The sequence below is a fragment of the Maylandia zebra genome, linkage group LG22 (genome assembly GCF_041146795.1).
Source record: "Maylandia zebra isolate NMK-2024a linkage group LG22, Mzebra_GT3a, whole genome shotgun sequence".
NCBI classification, from domain to species: domain Eukaryota; kingdom Metazoa; phylum Chordata; class Actinopteri; order Cichliformes; family Cichlidae; genus Maylandia; species Maylandia zebra.
The window spans coordinates 21,906,427-21,928,463 of record NC_135187.1 but is presented as its reverse complement, the minus strand read 5'-3'; the positions used below and the strand labels follow the sequence as shown (position 1 = coordinate 21,928,463).

The window sequence follows — 22,037 nt, the reverse complement described above, 5'->3', positions numbered from 1 at the left end:
GTGTTATTCATAGAAAATAGAGCAGGTGAGTCCATTTTTCTCTTTAACCTATTGTGATAAATAAAGACCATGTTTGACAGGGTCAGTCAACCCAATTATAAAGGCCATTTGTCACATATCCAGTTTAACCAAGGACCTAACACCCATGAGCAGGTCTGAAAAACTCCAGCTACAGAGTCAGCAGAGGCTGACTTTTACACACTATGCACCGCAGGACTTTTTCTAGTTGGGGTTCCCAAACACTTTGTAATATCATACTTAACTGTAAAAGTTAAAGCATCCCAGTCATCTTAGAAGAAAATGCATTTGTGTCAAATGTTTTTCTCCATTTTGTTTTTCTTTATTTAGAGGCATTTGACAAGTGGAGTTGTGTGTGAGGGGGAGGTGAAGGGGCACAAGCATTGTTGCAGAGGAGAGAATATCAAGCTGAAGTTTGATCACTTTTACAAAAACTCAGGCCCGGTCCCTCATCTGTCCCATACCAAGGAGGATGTTCCACGTTACACAGCCAAGAAATGCTAACAGAACAAAACAGCTACCGAATCAGCGAGTGTAACATCTGAGAAAGACAAAAGGGGAAGAAAAGAAAAGTCCTGTATTTTTTTCTTTTATCTGTCTTGAAGTCTTACAAATCAGAAACAATAGGCAGGCCCTTTATCAAAAAAAAAAACAAAAAAACAACTGTATTGTCTTGTTTTAGCTACTGAATGCAAAAAGAAAAATTCAAGCAAAAGTTCACATGGAAGCCACACCACCAAAAATAGAGAGCAGAAGGAAATAACTATTGTTTCGAGGATTTCAATTAAAGTCAAGACATGTATATATTTATAAACACTGGGAAAAAAAAAAAATCACTTGATTCTTCTCAATTCTAAAGAGTTCATGATCTTAGTTTTTAATCTTATCTGGGGGAGGGGAGCGTAGAGGTGTGGAGAAGGGTTAAATTCTGACAAATAGAAGAATGCCTCTACTTCAAATACATTTCTAAAGAGGTAGATCAAAAATAAACTGGAGGAAGGGGGAAGTTGTGGGAAGGGTGGGTTGGCAGGGAGATGGGAGATGTTAGGGACTTTTTTTTTTTTTAAAGTATCACTTGTGCCCCTCAGTTAAGCACGGTGTTAGGAAGGCGCGCCCAAATAGAAAGTGTTTGGGGGACTGAGGTATCAGTGCGCGCTGGCGCTCAGTGGGGGCAGGGCTGGGTGCCTAGTGCCACAACAACCCCCCGCCCCCTCAGCTGAGGTAGACGGCGTTCTACTGTGGAAGCATGGATACACTCAAGCACTTTTACCACAATCAACATATTTACATTCGGCATGGAAAAAAAATAAAATAACTATCTTTATGTTTTTGGATTCCTTTCCTTTTTTTCCCTAAAATAAACGCCAGTCAGGGTTCACCCAGTATGGTCTGTGCGCCTATCCTGGCTCGTTATTCCCTGTAAGCATAACTAAATGAAACATCAAGTACATTTGCGGGTTACAGAGACATCCTTTTGTTTAAATCATTTTCCTTTAAACTTAAAAAAAAAAAATAAAAAAAAGTTACGTTTGCATCTATCAGTGTGACTCCCCCTACCCTCACCAGGCAGTTAACGACATCGACTTGATGGCCTTGCTACAAGGGCCACTCTGAAATGACAAAGCTCGCTCTATATGAAATTAAACCTAGTGGGGGCTTTGACCTCGCTAAGACACTCGCCAACAAAGGTGGCAGGAGGCCTGGGAACAGAACAGACCACAAACACATGCTCTGCTGACTTGAGGGCAGCTACAGGAAGGACCCCATTACAGTATTCTCTGCAGCACCCTGACCACAGCCCTCAAATAGGAAGGTGAAAGGAAATTTTGACAAATTAAAGTACCATTATCATTAACTATGGTAATCCCCCCCCCAAAAAAAAAAAAAAATTTAAAAAGAAAAATTGCATTGCTGCAGTCATGTACGGTTGGCATTATTTGCATGTCGTAGTTGTTTTGCACTTCTTTCTGAAGATGGTGGACCCTCAGGGGAAAAACTGAGGCGATTTTCTCTATACTTCTGTCAGCCGCCAGCTGAGGGGGCGCCAACTCTTGCTCCGGGGCTGCTATGTACAAACAGACTTTATGTACAGGGTCATCTTAAGTCACACATACACATGTACAATGCCACCTAAAGCACCAGAGTTGAAGGCAAGGTCAGTTGGCAGCTGACCAAAATTTTAAATTTTCTTAAAAAAATAAAAATGTTCAAAGACTATCAGCTTTATAAAGTATACAAAACACCACAAAGCAAAATAAAAAAAGAAAGGAACAATTTTTTTTCATATATATAATATCTTTTCTCTTCTGAGGTACTAGATCCTGAGGTAGTTAAGTAAAAATGCATATTTAATTGGTTTTCCTGGGCAGCAGCAGTTCGGCACCATTTCCCTGTGTCAGTCGTGGCGCTGCCCTCAACTCTAAATATATATATATTTTTAATATAATTCTTTTTTGTTTATAGGTCTATCTGTAAAATGCATCCCAATTTATAAAATGCCACTTATCACAAGGGCAGGACGCCCCATATAATTCACCCTTTCAGGGGTCCTGTCCTAAAACAACCCCCCCTTAAACATGACCCACACAATCTGAGCCAACCCCCCTCCCCACGCCCCCTCCCCAAATAAATCTTTCAGGTGGTCCAAACAGGACCTTGATAGCAATGCCTTTTTCCATTCCAGAGAAAACTCATAAGAAAGCTTCACCAACCAATTAAACATCAAGAAAAAAAATATATATATATAGACCAGGTGTTCGCTAAATCTGAAGTCAACCAAAACATCTTGTCATGTTTAAAGTACAACACCAAGGCGGTGATAGGAGGGGGCGGGGGTCCTTATTTCTTTGCGTTTCTAGTGTAAAAAGAAAACAAAAAAATACAAGTTTAAACACATCCTTTGGGGATGAGTAGAGCGGTTGAGGGGTGCGCACTTGTGAGGGCAGGTGACGACGGTGGGAGCCCTCAGGAGTACATTCTCGCAGAGATGCAGAGAGGCGGAGTGGGTGGAACTTTTAGAGGCGCAGGGTCTTTCTTTTTTTTCTTAAATCAGCTACGCAGTCCCAAGTAAGACGAGGGGAGGATGTTTGGTTGGGCTCCAACAACCTTTAACCCCTGAGATGAGCATTAGGACCCACTGCCGTCATCGTCTTCTCCCCTTCCTGGACTCTGCTGCATCTGTCCTTCTGTCGAGTCTTCTTGCAAGATTCGGTCACCGTTCCTCCAGGTCCGCTGGATGTTTATTTCCTGCGTGGCATTGGAGGTTGGGGTCCAGATGCAGGCTTAAGCTGCTGCTGCTGTTGCTGCTGCTGCTGCCTCCTCACCTGGGCTAGGATCTCCTGAATCTTCCTCTGGGCCAGCTAGGTGACAAGAGGAACAAGTGTTAAGCTAAAACTGCCGAGCAAAGCATAAAATGAAGTGAGAATGCTGACCTCCTGTGCAAAATGTTAGACAAATAGCCAAATTTAGTTTTTTTTTTTTTTTTTTAAATCAATTTTGGAAGCATCTCAGCGTGCATAACGTTGTTCTTGTTATAAATGGAAACTAACTGTATGGCTACAGTGAAAGGCAAAGAATATATAGCAGTTTATTCAGTGTCAGAAAAACATGCCCAGAGCACTTTTCTTTTATGCAACTCACCTGGCATGCAAAGAAGTGTCCGCTGATCTTGACTATAACCTGGTCGTTCTCATCAGGCGTCTGGTCCCGGGGCACCACCACTTCTGCACAGGTCAAGTTCTGCAGTTCGTTTACCTGCACACACAGATCAAAATTAACTCAAAACATTTATTGGGGGCAAAAATATAAACTGAATATAATTCGGGCATGAAAGAATCTAGATTACCGTTTTCCCGCCCTTCCCAATAACTCGTCCAGCAGCAAAGGCGGGAACCTTGATATGCGCCTCCAGCTTCACCTCTTCCTTAGGTCCAAAGAAATTCTCTTCTTTTAACTTGCCAAAGATTCGACACTGAGCCTGCAGTCAGATGTGTTCAAGCACAGGTTAATCCTACCGAATTAGGTAAAAACTTCTTTCAGAAATACTTCTGCTCCACTAACACGCGAATAAATAAAATCAAGATAAATGCAAACTTCCGCTATGATTAAATAAAGTGACATCTTAATTTTTAATCTTAGCATGAGAGTTTAATGCATTTATTTGGCTGTGAACGTGCAACACCTTAAACTGAGCCTCTGGTGGTCCGACAATGATGACCATCCTCTGCTTCGCATCCATTCCTTCTGCAGGGGCGATCTGAAAGAGGTCATTAAGAAAAAGAAACTTCACTTATGCTCCAGTTCCCATCAAATGAAAACGGGAAGACGGCAAGCATCAAAATGTTATCATTGACATTCAGAGTCTCTACCCTCCTGTCAATCACTCACCTTGATTGAGGCTCCGGCAAAGTGTGACAGTTGTTTGATGTGTTGACCCTGTTTTCCAATGATGGCGCCCACTGCAAGTGCAGGAATGAACAGGTGAACAGTCTCCGATTCTGGGTGTCCCTGCTGGATATAAACAGCTTAGTACTACTGCGACTAGGAGAAGATCGCACGCACAGACCTCCCCCCCCAGAACATTTGCTCAACTTTCAAACACCAACGCGCAAATGCCAACAGTCGATCTTGTGGAAGCTGTTAAACTCATTAAGTGTCATCGGCGCTTACACCCTCTGCTTGAAATCACTGGTTGATCAGAAGAGGCATGTTTGCCCCCGCAGCAGTAAACGCAGATGCTACCGTTATTGTCCAGTGGGGTTCCTACTCATTACTGATCAGCATGTTCCCAAAATCGTTGGGTGTTTTTGGGAACGTGCTGCATGCTCAGATTGGTGTTAAAACATTTGGCAAACAGTTGCACACCGATTCTGTTTACAGAAGCTATAGTCCGAGTTGGCTTAATGCAAAGGTTTACCGTTAGATGGAACTTGTTAATTTTTGCTAAGGAAAAAAAATAAAAATCTCAAGTGGACAGTAATGTTTAAATAAGCTATTACACTATGGAGCCTTAATGCAAACTGGACCAGGAAATCACCAGTCTCTAGTGCGGCTGACTCAAGATCTGAAAGGGAGGTGGTTGCACTGTCTCCCCCCCCCCCAAACAAAAAAAACAAAAAACAAAAAAAAAAAACAAAAAAAAAAAACAGAAGAAGTAGTACTTGTTGGTTTTGGAGCGAGTCCAATTTTCCAGTCCATGTGCCAGCTGAGGGCACACTAACAAGTTGCTTTGGCAGGCTACAAAATGTGGAGAAGGGCTGTTGATTCAGAGGATGAACTTGCCGTTCAAACCTTCACCTTCCCTGACAACTCAAATGTCATTTAGCAGAAACAATCTCCTGAAACTGATCAGAGAAAGACAGCCTCCCTATTCACTTCACAAACACACTAGGAGCTGCCTAAATGTCACAAGAGGACAAAGTGGATGCAACCCCCCTAAAAAAATAAATAAAAATAAATAAACTCAAAACAAAACCCCACAGCAAGCAGCCATAAGCCGTGCAAAGCACTTTGGGGATGGGCAACTTACAGCAAGGGACTGGCTACTCGCTGACAGCATAGGAGCCCAAAATGGCCCTTCACCCCCATAAGGACTGCACTAAAGGGGAAAAAAACAAACATGATACCGAGTGGCTAAAGACAAAGTCTCTACTCTAACAGATTTCACCAACCTGACCCAAGGAACCAGCACACCAAGCGTAACAATTAAACATGGGCTGCCCTGGATTTGTGTAATGTAGTGTATGCAGTAAGCACATATCTGCAAGAGTGTCTCACTTACTCCAAATGATGAGCATCCACTATGGGCTCCGGGAGGTGTGATATTGGACATGGAGGGACCCATGCCTGTTGCTGTAGTGGGGAACAAACCTAAAGCATTCAGATTCAAGCCTGGAATCAAGTTGGATTGGAGCTGCAAAGAAAGGACAGCTCTGTTAGCAATTCACATCACCACCACATGGATTATCTAACCAACACTGCTATCACACATGATCTCTGGACAAAGGGAAAATACACACACACACCCCCCAGGAAAGAAAAAACAAAAACAAAAACAAAAAAACCCTCAAGCTTTAAGTTTAATTTCTCACAGCAGGAAACTGTCTCCTTTAGATATGCCTGCACTACTGGAAATGCTGCTTGCAGCCTGGAGGCAGCACACTTCACGCCCACTCACTAGCTGAGCTGAAAGATGCACTGGACAATTAACCACGCTACATCACAGAATTTCTACTACTGAAGTGGACAAGTAAAGACTTCCAACAACAGCTGCCATCAAATCATATTCGTGTCTGCACATGCACCACTTTAGGTAAAGAAAACTTAAAAAAAAAAAAAAAAACTGACAATTTTCTGAATTAAACATCAACTCCCGAAGCAAAAAACAGCTCGACTTCAGCTGGGACTTTTGCAAACCCTGGACAAGCAAAATGAATCAAATTGTGAGCCTGAAGCATATTTTCTAGGACAGTCAGAAAATCTCAAATGAGGCATTGTCCACTTGGTAAACAACCGCACAGTGCAGCTTCTCAAGCTTTTTTCACATTCCTTGTAAACTCAGTTTCAACAGCTAAGAAGGAAGACTAATGGTACAGTCCCTCGCCACAATTTTATGGGGTTTTCCCCTCCCCAATTTTGATGGAAAATATATAAATAAAGGCCAAGGAAAGATATGAAGGGGGGAAAAAAAGAAAATCAGTTTAAGTGTGCTAAAAGATTGACTTCACTTATTGGTATTATTTTGATATAGCTCAGTCTTCATGTACAGAGCTTAACTGGAATAAATGTATAATTAATGAGATCATAGAAGGCAACTTTACACGCAGATTTAAAAAACAAAACAAAAAGAAAATCACAGCAGTGTAAGAATCACCTGTGGTTTAAAACCTGCTGGCGAAGGCTCAAAATATCAAGTGCGGTTTCCCATTTGATTGCCATGACCCATTAGTTTACATTTACATGACCTGCACCTCTTCCCAGTTACGTTGACAGTTTGTTTTTCATGAATTGAATCGTGAGATGGGATTTCCTCCTCTTCCTTTCAGAAAAAGGGAGGTCCAGCTGATCCCATGCTAAAAGGAAGCAGTGATGCACCTTTCCTTAGCCTTCAAGGGAATTTCCTGGAGCTGTTATGATTTCCACAGACACATTGGGGGTTAGTGAGCTCTGCTAGGAAACTAAGAAAAATTTCCTCTTCACCCACAGGAGTAGCAAAAAATAAAATAAAATAAAAAAAATAAAAGTATTCCTTTCTACTGATTTCACAATACCTGACATGTGGAAGTGTCTTTTGTATTGAAGACTTAATACATAAACAAATAATAAAACACTAAAAATATACACGTATCTTTACAAGAAAACTGAGGATGAAAGAGTGCCATTACACCATGGTAGTTTCAGATCACTCCCGTACATGTAAACGTCACTGTTCCAGTTCCTTGGCAGATTAATTTGTTATCTGATTTCTTGATTTTATGTAAACCCTAATCACAGAAAGTATCCTGGTGACTCTAAGACCTGCCAGAAAATCCCCACCTCCCCCACCCGGGGCCTGTTTAATGGCCATGTCTGGCCAGTGTACTTGAAAGCCAAGAACATTAACAGACCATCTACGTCACTTTTAAAGAAACCGGTCACATTTATATTTACTGGAACAAAGTTACTTCAGATTTCCCCTTTGAAAAAGTGATTCATTCAAATTTTAATTTTTTTTTTTTAAATTGCTTACATTCATAGCAGCCATGTCACTCTCATAGGATTCCCTGATCTTCTTCATCACTTCCTCCTCAGCTTTTGCACATGCCTCAATGGAGCCCTTTACTGTTATGGTCCGTTCTGGGTTGTACAGGGTTAGGTCCTGAAGACTGGACAGAATAAAGGTTGGAGGTGCATTAGAACTTATTGTTCTAAGTGTGGTGTAATTTTATAAACCAACCTCACAGACTGCAAACTGTCAATAGGTAGAGTTTCAATGAACTCTTTGCAACTTACGGTGAGATTGTGATCTTGGTCCCCGTTTCCTGCTCAATTTTCTTCAGGTTGCGTCCTTCTTTACCTATTAATCTTCCCACAAAGCTGTTGTGTGCAAGGATCTTTAGTGGGATCTCCTCAGTACTGTGGGAAAAAGAGGTTGCGAAGTCAAATGAAAAACAAAATCTGATACAATCAGTTCTATTACTTTTCCTACATGCTGCAAACAGACAGGGCTGATATATTTTTAAGCAAAGCCAAGATATGACGTCTGAACTCATAAGAAGTTAAAAATGGGAGCCATTATAGGGGCGTGGAAAGCTGTTTTTATGAAGCAGCTTTGATACGATTTGTCAAAGTGATTTATTTATAAAATTATAAATAACAGCATCACAGTTTGCAGTTATACCCTCATTTTAGTTCAGTGTAACAGTAGATTCAGCCAAAGGTTAATAGGTGACAAAACTGAACTAAGGTACACATTTACTTATTTTGTTATAAACTCACAACTTTGTGTCAAGGGCTTCCTTCTGCATGATGTCCATGATGGTTTTGCAAGCGTTCGAACAGCCTTCAGGGGTTGAGTGAATAGTGATGGGTTTCTCTGCAGCACCTGCATTCTCTTTTCTGTGGATGTCAATCCTGACACAAAGAAAAGGCGCTCATCATATCGCTGCTCAACGGCCAGCAGTGCAGAAAAGGAAAGGAGGACACCGCTGACGTGCGATGCCGAGTATAATTCCTGACCTCCGTGTACGTACTTTGAGTGGGTCTGTTTGGTGATGTTGCGGATAGTCGCGCCCTCCTTGCCAATGATCGCCCCTACAAACTGCGTGGGAACCAGCATGCGTAGCGGGATGTCTGACTGCACTTTAGGCCGGGCGCCCAAACCCGGAGAGCCAGACCGAGGGGGTCCGCGGGCATTAAAGCCTCTCCGGCCCCCTGCTGGAGGACCCTCTGGTGCCGCCGTCTCATCAGGGATGTAGGACACTTTCAAGGTATAGTTCTCCATCATAGATCCATTCAGCTTCTCCATTGCCCTGAAAAGAATTAAAGATGTTGGCATGTTAACCTCTCGATTGCGACCACCGAACGTTTAATTTAAGAGCAAAAGGCTTGCAGACATGGAGTAAAAAAAAAATAAAAAAAAACTACACAAAGCTTCAAGTTTGACTCTTCATTAATTGAAGAAACCAAAAAGCAGGTAGGGACATTTAAACAAAGAGGTTTTAATGTAAATTATTTGTGTCTTAAGAACAAGGTCCAAACTCAACATTCCCAGCAGGTACTGGGGATCTGGCCAAACGCCACCTTACAGTCATCCTGTCAGCACTCACTCCTCATTAGCCTCAAGGATTTAGATTTTTAATGAACTGATCGATTATTCCAAGAGACTCTTCCAACCACTCTTGCAGAGTAGTATGATACATGTACACCAGGGGGCACCAGATGGCCAATTTAACCCCCTCCATCTCCAACACACACACACACAGCCCCAGTTATCATTGCATGTCAAATTAAACTAGACTGGGTGTTGGAAGGAGGAAATCAGGTGCACTGTAAGAACACTTGACAGAGGAACTTGATGTGGTGTCGAACACAATGTGGGGGGGGAGGAGAAAAAAAAAAAAGGGGGGGGGGGGGGGAGCTTGAGCAGATTCATGTCAGAGGCATCAAGACAGATGAGATAGAGGTTAATGACGTGAACACTGTGTGTGCGTACTCACAGCCTCGCCTGGTCCTTGGTAGCATACCGAACATTGACAACTGCAGTCTCTGTATCAGTGTTTACTGTGAGAATACACAAAGTCAGCACACATCCAACAATGACGGTGAAAGTTGACCAACCTGGGTTACTCTAAAATTTCATTAGGAAGCTAATAAAGCATTTACTTGAAAACAATTGTACAGTAAGGAAGGATTTGGAAAAACTGATTTCAGTGCAGGGTGTGTCTTGTAACACTAGGCTTAATCAACAGCATATTTACCTTGTTCACAGCTCTGTACTGCACCATACTGAGCAAGCATACCATCCAAAACCTGAGGGGAGAGGGAAGAAAAAAATTAAATAAAATGAATAAATAAAAAATGAGTACATTGTGTCTAAAGGATTTGATCTGAACCCACTGGTGAACAGAAGATCATCCAGAAGAACAGGCCTAGCCCACTGCCAGGACATACTCCACCAATTCTGGACCCAAGTTCAAAGATGAGTTACACTGATAAATTCGCTGCTTCTTGTAAAAGCTTGTCAACTCAAATTATGACACTCCCTGTGGGAAGCTGGTGCCTTTCATTCTTTATTTTTAATTGGTTTTTTTTTTTTGTTTTTTTTAAATAAAACATTTTAAATAGAAAATCTTAGAAACGCTGTAAAAGGCGGACAAAAGCATAAATTGCATAATGAAGGACTTGTTTGTGGGATTTATTTGAATAGTGGCAAATGCACCAGATTAAGATCATCAGCATGTTGAATCCACACATAGAAGAGGCGTGTTGGGAGAAACCTTAGCATATGCACATAACAGAAAACCCCACCAAGACCACGGCACTTCGTTTCACAGATGTGATCAAATGTGAGCGAGAGGAGGAGGGGGGAGCGAGCCGGCTCCCATCTGAGCTAAGACCTCCACCATGCTTGAACCCATGGCCACACCCTCAGGAGCTCAACCCCACTTTCTAGCCAACAGGACCGCATCCCCGCCTGTCCCACCTCGCACCCCAACCCTACCAACCAGACTGCCTCCCGCCTCTCTGCCATCTCCACTCTCCATCATTGGCTGCTCCAGCACCGATACGAGTTCCCTGAAGCTAGGAGTTACTGGCTGCTGGCTGGCTACTCTGCCTGTCCATCTACAGAGTCTGGCCAATGGGAATCCAGGCCATTCAGGAAAGGGTGGGGTACATTCCAGCAGGAAACAGCAGCAGCTGGGGGAGGGGTGTGAGTTCATGCTACACATTCTGTGAATCAGCGCACATGGAAGGGAAGGGGAAACAGTCCAGGCCCACCCACTCACTACAGCTCGTGAACACGCTGCTACTCTTGCCACCATTCTCTAGCTGGAAGGTTTTTACACACACAAAATATGACCCGTTTGTCTTATCTACCTGATAAGATACAAACAAGGCCTTTGCATCAAAAGACCTCTTTCTATTCAGTTCCTCCATTCTTCTAAATCACCTCCCCCCTCGCTTTTGAGGGGAGAGGAATCTCCATGTCACCTTTAGAGAAAGCTGCCTCGCTACATAGGTACATACATACATGGGTGTATCTGGAGCTGGAGTTTAGGAACATGCGTAGGCAAAGCGAGCCCACCATTACTTACACAAAACACAAAACCCTGAGCGTGTCCATAGCCATTTGATCATACTGACTGAAGCAGGCTGAAATCTAAAGTCATGCATTAACCTTTACACTCTTGTAGTTCAGAACAGTGTGGAACAATTGTGCAATTGAACATGAATTCTCTTGTTTGGCTTCCATGGTCTTGACAAAGCAGATTTTTTATTATTCCTTTTTTTTTTTTTTTAATATATAAATTGCGGTGCAAGCACACACCAAGACAGCTAAACCTCTGCAGTGGAGGTGATGTAGCTGGGGGGAGGGAGTCACGTAAAGCCGTGTTAAAGCTGCCACATTCCACATGCAAGTGCGTAATTTTGACTTTAGATAAATTGCAACATTTTAAAGCTTTTAAAAAAAAAAAAAAAATCACTGCCAAAGTTCAAAATTTTGCAATTTAAGCTCACATAAAAAATTTTAGGTGTTCCCAACAGATTAGTGTGTAAGAACGTGGAGCAGACACCAGTTTGTGTTTTGTTTTTTTAAATGCGGGGGGGGGGGGGGAGAAACAAAAAACAAAAAAAAACAAAAAAAAGGTGCTACGCATGACACACACACATACTGTTGCTCAACAGACCATTTCTTTCCCCTACTAATCGGGCAACGGCCTTGAAGTCCTGACCATGTCAAAGCTCAACATTTCTATTGGTATTCATCCCACCCCCCATTTCACGTGTAGCTTTTGTGCAAATTAATTACGTCAGCTTAGTTTAAACCCGTCAGAATACTCACTTCTTAACCTCATGAACTTATACATCTGAGAACAATTTTGTAAAATTTAAAAATCAGTTTTCTGAAGAATTTACAGAAGAGAAAATTTGTTTGGGGTTTTTTTGGAAGGGGGGTGTCTAATATATCAAGGTACACTATGAAACTCAAAAATCAAGTCAAATAATACACCCTGTTAAATACTACTTTATGTAGCAGCTGTCATTTTGGAGCTGAATAGCAAACACTAAGTCTTGAACTGTTATTTCAGACAATGCTTAAAATACAGGGTTTTTTTTTTTTTACAGTTTAATGCAACAGCGTAATAAGCCTCAAATTGTGCATTGCGTAAAATGTGTCCAGCAAATTAAGATCCACCTCACTTCCATGTGAGCTTGCACCACTAACCATCTCACAAACCTGACAAAAGCATTACAGATGTGTCTGTTGCAGTGGTCTGCATACAATTGAGCAAGGGCTGATTTTATTTTGCCACCTTTCTCAATGTCAGGTACTGATACCTGTAGCAAATAATAAAACTACCAATACCCACATGCATTGTATGTTTTAGACAAAGAAAAATTCACAAGTATCAAACAAGTAAAATGACAATTTAAAGGAAAAAAATAATGCACTGCCATACACTAAAGGAGGACTTAAAGCCAGGCCAACCCCTGGGTTGCATGAATCTTTCACAACCCTTCAGACAACACTGATTTATTTTTAATTCATTTCCACTTTTTTGTGCAAGAACACACATTGAAAGTGAAAGCCTCATCACACACACACACACACACACACACAAACAAGCCCATGTGATCAGTGGTGAAGGACACCATGGCAAAACAATCAACTCACGTTTCCCCATTTAAAAACATCAGCATGCAGCTTTTTTGTTTTACAAGTCTCTGCGAGCAGCAAACGCATGTAGATCCAGTGCTACAAACATACTCCTGCCTGAGCCCGTCAGCATCATCTGGAGAGTCTACCCTCATTAAATCTTTTTTTTCCCTAAAAAGCCAAAACACCACAACACTCAAAGGTAGTGAAAATTTAATAAAAACAAATTAAAATCTCTAATCCCGACTGTCAACTGCCTAGTGACATTAGTAAGAGTCCCCCACCCTCCTTACCCACCGATACCGGTCAGTATGTTGCACTAAGCTACAGCAGCCAAAGTCAAACTAATCATCAAGTGCATGCTCAATTGAAACCCAAAAGGAGGCAAGGTAACTCCAGAGGCCACTAAACGAGAGCCCAGTTGGGCTGCCCCATGGTGCCCCGCCCTGGAAGCGGTTAGCAGCCTGTTAGCACTCACCTCCCACTGCATGTGAGGCGGGATGTTCCTGATCTGCAGCTTACAGCTCCTGGAGAGAGAACAAGAGGGAAAGAGGGTGAGGGGTGAATGGATAAAGAAAGTGAAGGTAGATGGGACAAAAGATGGAAGAGAAAGCAACAGCTAGTTAATAAGTGACAATACCAAGGATAATACAGAAGAGGTTTGTGTTTTGTTTTGTTTTTTGTTTTTGTTTTTTAAAAACCCCAAAGGACTTATTTCTCAGTAAGATGGACACTGACAGAAGGTCTTTAATTCCACTCTAAACTCAGGTGTACTGAAACAGCCTGCATGAAATAGAAAGGAGAGAAAAAAAAAAAAAAAAAAAAAAAAGTGGGGTAGTTTAGTTTCGAGTTTCCCAAAATTCAAATTAATGTAACACACGCACACAATCACATACACCACGCCCTTCTCCCAAATTACCAGCTGTGTTACAGAGAGCAAAGAGTGACAAGGGGAAGAAGGGGACAAGAGGGGGGGAAAAAGTAAATCCAACAGATGGTGGTAGTAGTAAGATGCATCACGAAGAAAGCTGGGGGGGGGGGGGGGGGGGGAAGAAAACACATCTACGCAACCTGACTCTAGCATGCATCCTATAGTACAGAATCATGAGATTTTAACAACTTCAAGTCTCAGACCCATTGGGTTTTTTTGGGTTGTTCCCCCCTCATCTCTTCTTACATCACACTACATAGGAAGACTCCAAAAAAAAAAAAAAAAAAAAGGCACTTGCTCAGAGTGTGCATGCAGAAGACGCAAGTGAAGACAAACAGTTGAGTTTTGCATTGTTGCATAGGAAGGAATAATTGAGACAGAATTATTGCTTATGGCTCCCACTTTCATTATGTTTACAGCTGCATAAGTGTAGTGGTTATGTGTGGAGGTCATGCAGACAGTAGGCCTTCTGAATCAGTTACTCTAAGTTTCATAAGGGTCTGTCTGCATGTTGTGTAAAAATGTGAGAAAAGTACAAGCCACTCCAAAGTCCACTGCCTGTTGACACACACACCTAAAGAAAAGGCGTACATATGGCTTGGAGCTGAGGCATGCGCGCACACACACACGACGTGGAATGAAACCTTGACCCCAGACCAGTTCCACATCGCCTTTACATGCACATTATACACACGTCGCACATTATACACACACACACACACAGTTCCGTGCAGTCAGTTTAGCATTACGTGCACATTTTTGCCCCTTGTGTAAAGTCTAGAATTTCACTACATATTTTCACCCCCTTTTCTCTCAAATGTCCCCGAGCGCCTCTGGATCTACATGTACAGGGCAGATTTATTTTTTCTTTTCTTCTAAAAAGACCATTAACAGTGTGGTAGTTTGCACAAGATGGCACCTTTCAACATGCAGCATTGATGAACTCCCCTTTTACACAGTGAACTTAATTTTTAAGATCAAGATTCACTACACAAATTTGAAACTTTCCATACATGAATGTGCGCACACTAAAAATTGTACTGCATGTGTACAATAAGGCAGCGGTCCCCAACCCCCGGGCCTCGGACCGGTACGTGAGTCGTTTGGTACCGGGCCGCGAGAGTTGAGGCTCAGGTGTGAAATGTATGGTTTTCAGGGTTTTTAAAATCGGTTTTCAGCGTTATTTTGTTATCGTTTTGATCATTAACTCGGATTTCCTGGGTCTTTTCACGTGTGTTATGAATAAATCTTTTTTTCGGTACCAGTTTTATTTTGTTGTATTTATCCGCGACACATTAAAGGCCGGTCCGTGAAAAATATTGTCGGGCATAAACCGGTCTGTGGCGCAAAAAAGGTTGGAGACCGCTGCAATAAGGGCCATAAAGCTGAAATTACTCAACTTAGCCACTAGGACTACAGTCACACTTATAGGGGTACAATATATTTAGTACCACGCATTAAAGAAACTACTTAACTCTAAATGGGCAAATTGTAAAGAAAACTTCCCAAATAACTCCCACCAGGAATTTCAGCCCTTTCCGGCCCACTGTGCCATTCCTGGCTGATCTTGCAGCATCTCCCCACACATTTGGTATGCTCTGCATTGCGGTGGGAACGCCATGCGAAATGTGCAAATGCACAAAGCACTTCCAGTTGGATTAACCTATACCCACCCACCCACACACACAAGAAGTCAGCCAGGGTATGTGGTGGGGTGGGGGGGTGTGGGTGGTATACATTCCCCAGTCCCAGTCTTTGATTTGGGGAGGGGTGGGTGTGTGTGAGGCTGTGTGAGTGGGGTGTGGTATGGGGGGGGATAGCCCAGTTTCAAGCAAGGGTAACAAGGGCCCTCTCTGCCCCGTGGGGGTGGGGCCCCGTTGCCATGGACACGGACAAGTCCACTGACAGGAACATGTAGAGCAGGGTTAAAAGTGGGAGGGGGAGGAAAGGAGGGAGGGCCAAGAGTGACTAGGGTTGGCTCGTCATGTGATGGCCAGGAGGAGGCCGAGCACCTTATTTACTTTCAAACGGACCAACATTCTACACATTCGTCCCCATTCTTGGAGCCCAGCTGAGACCTGTGGCCTCCTGATGGGAGACCGTGCATACAGGTGGTTTCAATAGACACGTATACACAAGCATGCAAATGTATACTACAACAGCGTTCATAAGTTGAGCAGAATAATGCTACATGATACCTGTAGTCATCTCCATTTCTTTTCCTCACTCATCCCGCCCCCATAATGAAGCACTGTACGTCAACACCATTGTTGACAGAGAGAAACACACGAGGTCTGTGCTCAACGCCCATCCACAGCCACTGCTTATTCAGAAGGCAGAGGTTCTGAATGACTGAACTCCACACAGTCTGGTTTCCACTGCCCTCACAGGCCTTACGTGCATGCAAACCATGAACCCAATAAACTACATTAATGCATTTGGATATATTGAAATTCTTGGCAGTTCCAGAGTTGAACAGTTAGAGCTTGCCATATGCGAAAAGCCATTATGCACCGATGTCTTTACCTCCAGATCTTACAGAACAGGTTTAAGAACAAGCTATAAGTGCAATGCCAGTCTGATTTGAGTCTAGACTGAGGGAGAGTTAGCATTTGCCTGCAGTCCAAGTAAAACAAGGGGCCACATTCATAATTCTCTGGCACCCCAACTCATCTTTTTCTTTTTTTTTTGGAGGGGGGGGGTGCAGGTGGGGCCCCACGCTGACCCTGTGACCAAGAATTCTTACACTAGGAGTGATTTCTATAAGCAACCATGAGAAGTTTGAGTACTGTCTCAATTTAATTTACAATTTAAACCCAGCTTTAGAAACAAAATCACCAGTACTAAAATGTTACTAAAGAACTGAGTTTAAAGGAAGTTGTGTACATTTAAACATGCGTGTTTGATGTCGGTCTTCCTCTCAAATACACATACCCCACCCCCTTACAACCATGCCATTTTCTTTCTTCCAGTACATGTGCACATATGTGCACGTGGGAATGGGCAAGTTGCATTTTTTTACGTTGTTGGAAAAAAATAAAAAATAAAAATATCCAAGTAGCGAGTAGAATTCAACCCTATACACCACCTCAATTTGGGTTTACCTGTGGTGCAATTGCATCATAGGAGATTTTTAAAACCATTTATTTATTAGTTGTTTTTTGGGGTTTTTTTATGTCTACGTACACAAATACATGAAAATATGAAACTAGGTCAGCTTTACACAACTGAATTTTTAAGCTGAAGAAAAATTACAGGCTTTCCACAGAACAATCGTATAAAGGAGATATTGGCGAGAATAAGTGAATGTTATCTTTAAAATGGCGGATTTTTTTTGCTTCAAAAGACTTTAACACTTTTTTTTTTTAGGAAAAGGTCACGCAACGTAAAAAGCAAACGTTCATAAATTAACTCAAAGTTAAATAACCAAAAGCGCCGTGTATGTGCAGAAAATGAGTTTCCAATTAAATAATTACGTTGCGTTATACTGTTAATGCCTACAGCCCATTTTTTAAGACTCCTTAAGACAAACCCAATGTTACACCAAATGCATAGATCATAATTTTGGTGCCCCTTTGGTCACACGCGTGATAGAGGCATGAGAATACGCACAAAATTATTATTATTTTTTTTTAATGTAATTGGGCTCTAACCTGGTTCGCTTGAAACTATAAAAATACCACATCCCCACAAACCATGTCATCGTATTCAGTGGAATCTGTATGAACTCCAAACTATAGCCACCCCACCCTTGATCCTCGTCTGCTCTAGCACTTCCCCCTTAATAGGTTCAAAGGTGATTGGCCAAGCCCCCCCCAGTTCATATTTTCAAGCTGGAGTGCAAAGAGGGGCCCCAGTGTCCGTGTGTGTGTTTGGTGTGTATGCGCGTGTGTGTAGCGTATACTCAGAATACTGTTCCCATTGACTGTGTTCCATGTAGCAAAGGAAGGGCACGTTTTTTTACCTTTCTGAAATGTGGCGCAAACTCGACTCGGTGTGCACAAAAACACAATCACCACAGCGTTTAGAGGGGACGTCTGAAGATCTGACGCAAATTCTCATTTAAGTACACCTGGTTTATTTAACCAAGCTACAATTTAGACCAACAGCCCACCGGGAAATGCTTCTGTGATGTCCACGTGGAAAATACATTTCATGTAAAGGTCTCGCGAATTCTGCGTTTGCTCCATTTTATATCCAAAACGCTTTAAATAAATACAAGTCACGGGGAGCAGTTTTTTTTTTTAATGCCAACGTGTTTCAGCAGGAATTTGTAATTTCAAGTGTGACCCATTTCTTTACATAAGAGCAGATCAGTTAAACGTTGAGAGCAAACAATGCAAACCTGCAATACTAGTCAGAAATTGCCGCAACTATCATCAACCAAAAGCAATTTAATTCAGGAAAATGCTAATTTTTCACCAAACAGCATCGCCACCAAATAATATAAGAATACACACACCATGTCAAAAATGGCCCTTTTTAAGTCCACTGCACATATTCCGAGAACCACACAAAAAAAAATATTGTGCACCTTTGGAAATCATACACCGTACCGCCCAGTGTGGTTACGGGCGTCTAACTCTGAAACCATAGGGTTTTCGTGACTTGGGTCCCAAACCTCCCATTCCACTCGCGTTTGGAGTCCATCTCATGCAACAGCAGCACAATGTGCTGAGGAGGGCGGAAGCGTAGGGCAAACAAGGGAGAATGACGAGCAGATCATTCTCAAATGGACGACTTCACAAGGCCTGTACGCCTCAAATCCAGCCTGCACTCACTCAGCACACATTTCAGCCTGCACACTTTGGTACTCGCCCTGAGCTTTGTGCTTTAATATCGCCAAGAACTGCACATATACACTAAACACATACACACGAGGGAATGGAGCAAGCGAGGAGAAGACAACCATGAGGTGGTTTAACTCAAATGCACGACGGTTTTGGGAGCACCCCCTCAGTCATGGCGAGAGGAAGGAACAGAGCGCCATACGCCCCTTTTATTTGACCCCAAAAAGCATTCAGGGAAAAAAGAAAGAGGGGGGGGGGGTGATGGGCGTACGTATTTTAACTAAAATAAATATGTAAAGCTTGGCAACAAACACACATGCAGCATTATTAAAACACACTCGCACAGACACACACGAGGTCAGAGTAAAATTAAAAAAAAAAAAAAAAAAAAAAAAAAAGAGTGTGACGAGGAAGAGAGGGTGACTACAATTTAAAAATATGTGGGGCTTCTACGAGTTTAACCAAGCACTATTTAATAAAAACCCACGTACCTTTGACGTTTAGGGACCGAGTGCTCCACTTCGAGAACTTTTCCGTGAAGTTCAACTTTACCTTAAAAAGAAAAGAGAAATTTAAATTAGCAAAATACAGCTACGTTAATTTCATTAACCACATGACATCTCGTGTAGGCCTCCATACTGCTGAGTAAACAACCACCCCCCAAAAAAAGAAAACAGGGGTTAATGTTTACTACTAAAAATCCAGAGAAGCATACATAAGCATGACTGCGAGCTGGATATTTCTCGCATAGGAGCACAAATTGTTCAAAGTGTGCGAGCCACTGGTAGCACGAGGACAAATGAGCCTGACATTAGCACTATTCGTAAAAATAGTGAACGAGTTTAGCTCAGCTGTTACGTGTTCTGTAGGTGCACGCTTAACTTGAAATTAGACAACAAGCCGTGAAGGGTTGGAGTGATTAATGTACAAAAAAAAAAGCTAAATGTGGATTGCCTGCCTGAGTTTGTGTTGGCCAAATGTAGGCCAACAGAATTAAACCACCTGGTGTGTCAGCATGGACGAAATGGCTTCACAGTATAGCGAGTGGAGGCTGTTGGAGAAGGCCTGTATTTTGAAACCTGGAGAAGAGTGAAAGTTCCAGTAGAAACTGGTGAAAGCGACGACACATTACTCTTCAATCGTGCCAAGCTGGGGCTGTGTGATAGAGCTCACAATAAGGGTTCACTTCACGGCTTCCACAACCCCTGCTCGCTGCCCTGAACGGACATAACGCGCATTGCTCACACTGAGCAGTTTACTCTAGCATTTTACCAAGCCACACTCAGTCAAATTACAAGGGCAGAATTTCACTCAAACCTGGGGGAAGCCATTTGTGTGAGCCCCACGGTGTCAAAAGGCCAAGTAAAGGTTGTGTGAGAGAAAGAAACGCTTGGATACACCCCCACCCTACAGGACTACATGCGTTTCTCATAGGGTACCCCCCACCACCAACACCAGAAGTAAAGCAATCTTCACACAATTGCAGCAGTTTGGGATAATTTCCTAATAGCACCTTTTTGCCCCAGATTGTCTCACCTGAAAGAACATCGATGGCCTTCATTGCTGCCTTCTCGTCCGGGCAATCCACAAACGCATAGCCAGTTTTGACAAGAAATGGACCACTGTGCGGAATCTTCCACTGCTCAAAGATAGTTTCGAAGTCCTCCTCGCTCGCCTCTGCGCTTACGTTGCCAATGTATAGCTTATTCATGTTCTGCGCCGAAAGGGACAATCTTTACGCTGAGGGAGAGATAGTTATTTGCTCTCGCGGATGTGCAGTGTTTGGAGTAGCCTAAATCGCCTTTACTACTACGGAGTGGCTGTAGCGTGCTTCCCGGTCGTTCAAGCCACAGATAGATTTAAACTGGCAGCCTCACGGTGCGTTTGCGCTCCCTCGCCCCTCTGTCTCTATCGCGCAATAAATAAATGCTCAATTATTAATCTCGTGTCTCCGAACGATGGCGGGCTGGGTGAAAAGGAGGAGAAACTACTTTGTGTCTTCCTCCAAACCCCTTGGCAAAGAGACAGAGAATGTCACACACGGTAAGGCTGGCGCCCGCCTCTAAGTCTAGAACCTAGAATAAGAAGAAGAAGAAGGGGGGAGAGAAAAAAAATCCTCAGCTATTCCGGCTTTTTTGAATGAGCCACGTGTTCAAACTACAAATCAGCCCACACGTGAGGAATCCCAATTGCTCAATTAAGTGTTTGGGATTGGGGAAAATTGCACGGGAGTCTGGGGTGGGGACAGCAAAGGGGAGTGAAGAAAAAAAGGAGGGGAAGAGTGGATTGGTGTTGGGAAAAAACCTGGCGAGCTTTGTGCGTAAAGGGATTCCGTGAGAAACTAGTGTATCTTTACTAGAATCACATTCGTGTGCCTTTCTCTGCACAGCCTCGACTCTCATTGGTCAAATGAGGAATAGTAAAAACGGCGGTGCGCGCACGCACGCCCATAGCAGGGAGACGCTGATATTGCGAGGGCTTGTGCGCACGGCTGTGCTAAGTGCGCACAACGGATGGAAAAGGGGGTGGGGCCACTCATAAATGATTTTTTTTTGACACCATATTGTCAAATTGCATATAGAGCGCATTCAGTTGTACGTATTTTGAGTGGGGAAAGGTCCTGTGAAACTCCTTGGGCCCTCACGCATTGTGGGAATGACACGTAGGCTACTACTCTCCATGACGGCATCCATCTTCTGAGTGGAGTGGAGCCATGCCCTCTCTGATCCACAACTCAAAGTCCAACAGCAGGCCCCATTTGTTCTTGGTCACGTCGAGGGGGTATCTTTGGGCGAAATGAGTGCAGCCACGCCATTTGTTTTGTCGTCTTTCGGGCTGTTTGGCACAACTACGAAGCGTTGGCCATGTGGAGCGAATCACACATGGCGAATCCTCTCTGCTATACCCCAGCATGGATTTGAATTTACTGAAAGAGGGAGGGGTCTCCCACACCAATGTGCCCCTAGCGTACTATGTAAAGCAAAGCCCAGTTCAATCACGTGTGGAATACGTGTCTTAAAACATTACACAACTGTCTGTAAGATTTTGTAAACCATAGGCAGAGGTCGACAGTTTACGAACGGGTCGCTCCACGGGTCATTTCTGCATGCACAGGACTAATTGGCAGATTAATCCATGCCTGGCGATGTCAATAGGATGATATATTGTCAGGGCACAAAGTTTCAAAACACTAATGATCCCCCAAAGCGTAAATTTATAAGCACATGTACAGTCAAGTACCACAATAAATTCTGCCTTTGTGCAGGGTATAGTTTGCAGTGTTGCTGAACGTTACTGCAATATACGGAGAGCATAATTCAGCCGCAGTGTCTGCCAAAATGACTATAAAATTGAATCCGTGCCCCTTTAAAGCAGTTTGAGAGAAGAGCTAAGTAGAAAACTTTTATGAAGGTAGCATTCATTTTATAGCATTAGTTTC

At 42.9% G+C, this 22,037-nt stretch overlaps 1 protein-coding gene across 3 annotated transcripts; it reads right to left on the bottom strand.

The window, feature by feature from the left end:
* Positions 1 to 316: 316 nt before the first annotated feature.
* igf2bp3 (insulin-like growth factor 2 mRNA binding protein 3) lies at positions 317 to 20,933 on the bottom strand. 3 transcript variants are annotated; one of them, XM_012918320.4, is made up of 15 exons: positions 20,135 to 20,933; positions 19,090 to 19,150; positions 13,356 to 13,404; positions 9,975 to 10,026; positions 9,714 to 9,777; positions 8,748 to 9,026; positions 8,494 to 8,628; positions 8,008 to 8,130; positions 7,745 to 7,880; positions 5,798 to 5,929; positions 4,405 to 4,527; positions 4,199 to 4,273; positions 3,863 to 3,994; positions 3,658 to 3,771; positions 317 to 3,377 (listed from the first exon to the last, which is right to left on the bottom strand). In XM_012918320.4, exons 1-15 carry the CDS (start codon positions 20,307 to 20,309, stop codon positions 3,258 to 3,260), a joined length of 1,770 nt encoding a protein of 589 aa, XP_012773774.3. In that variant the 5' UTR covers positions 20,310 to 20,933; the 3' UTR covers positions 317 to 3,257. The 3 variants fall into 3 exon arrangements, with proteins under 3 accessions (XP_012773774.3, XP_076735212.1, XP_076735213.1); XM_076879097.1 differs by having other exon boundaries at positions 4,405 to 4,524; XM_076879098.1 differs by lacking the exon at positions 20,135 to 20,933 and adding an exon at positions 19,314 to 19,404.
* Between the last annotated feature and the right edge of the window lie 1,104 nt (positions 20,934 to 22,037).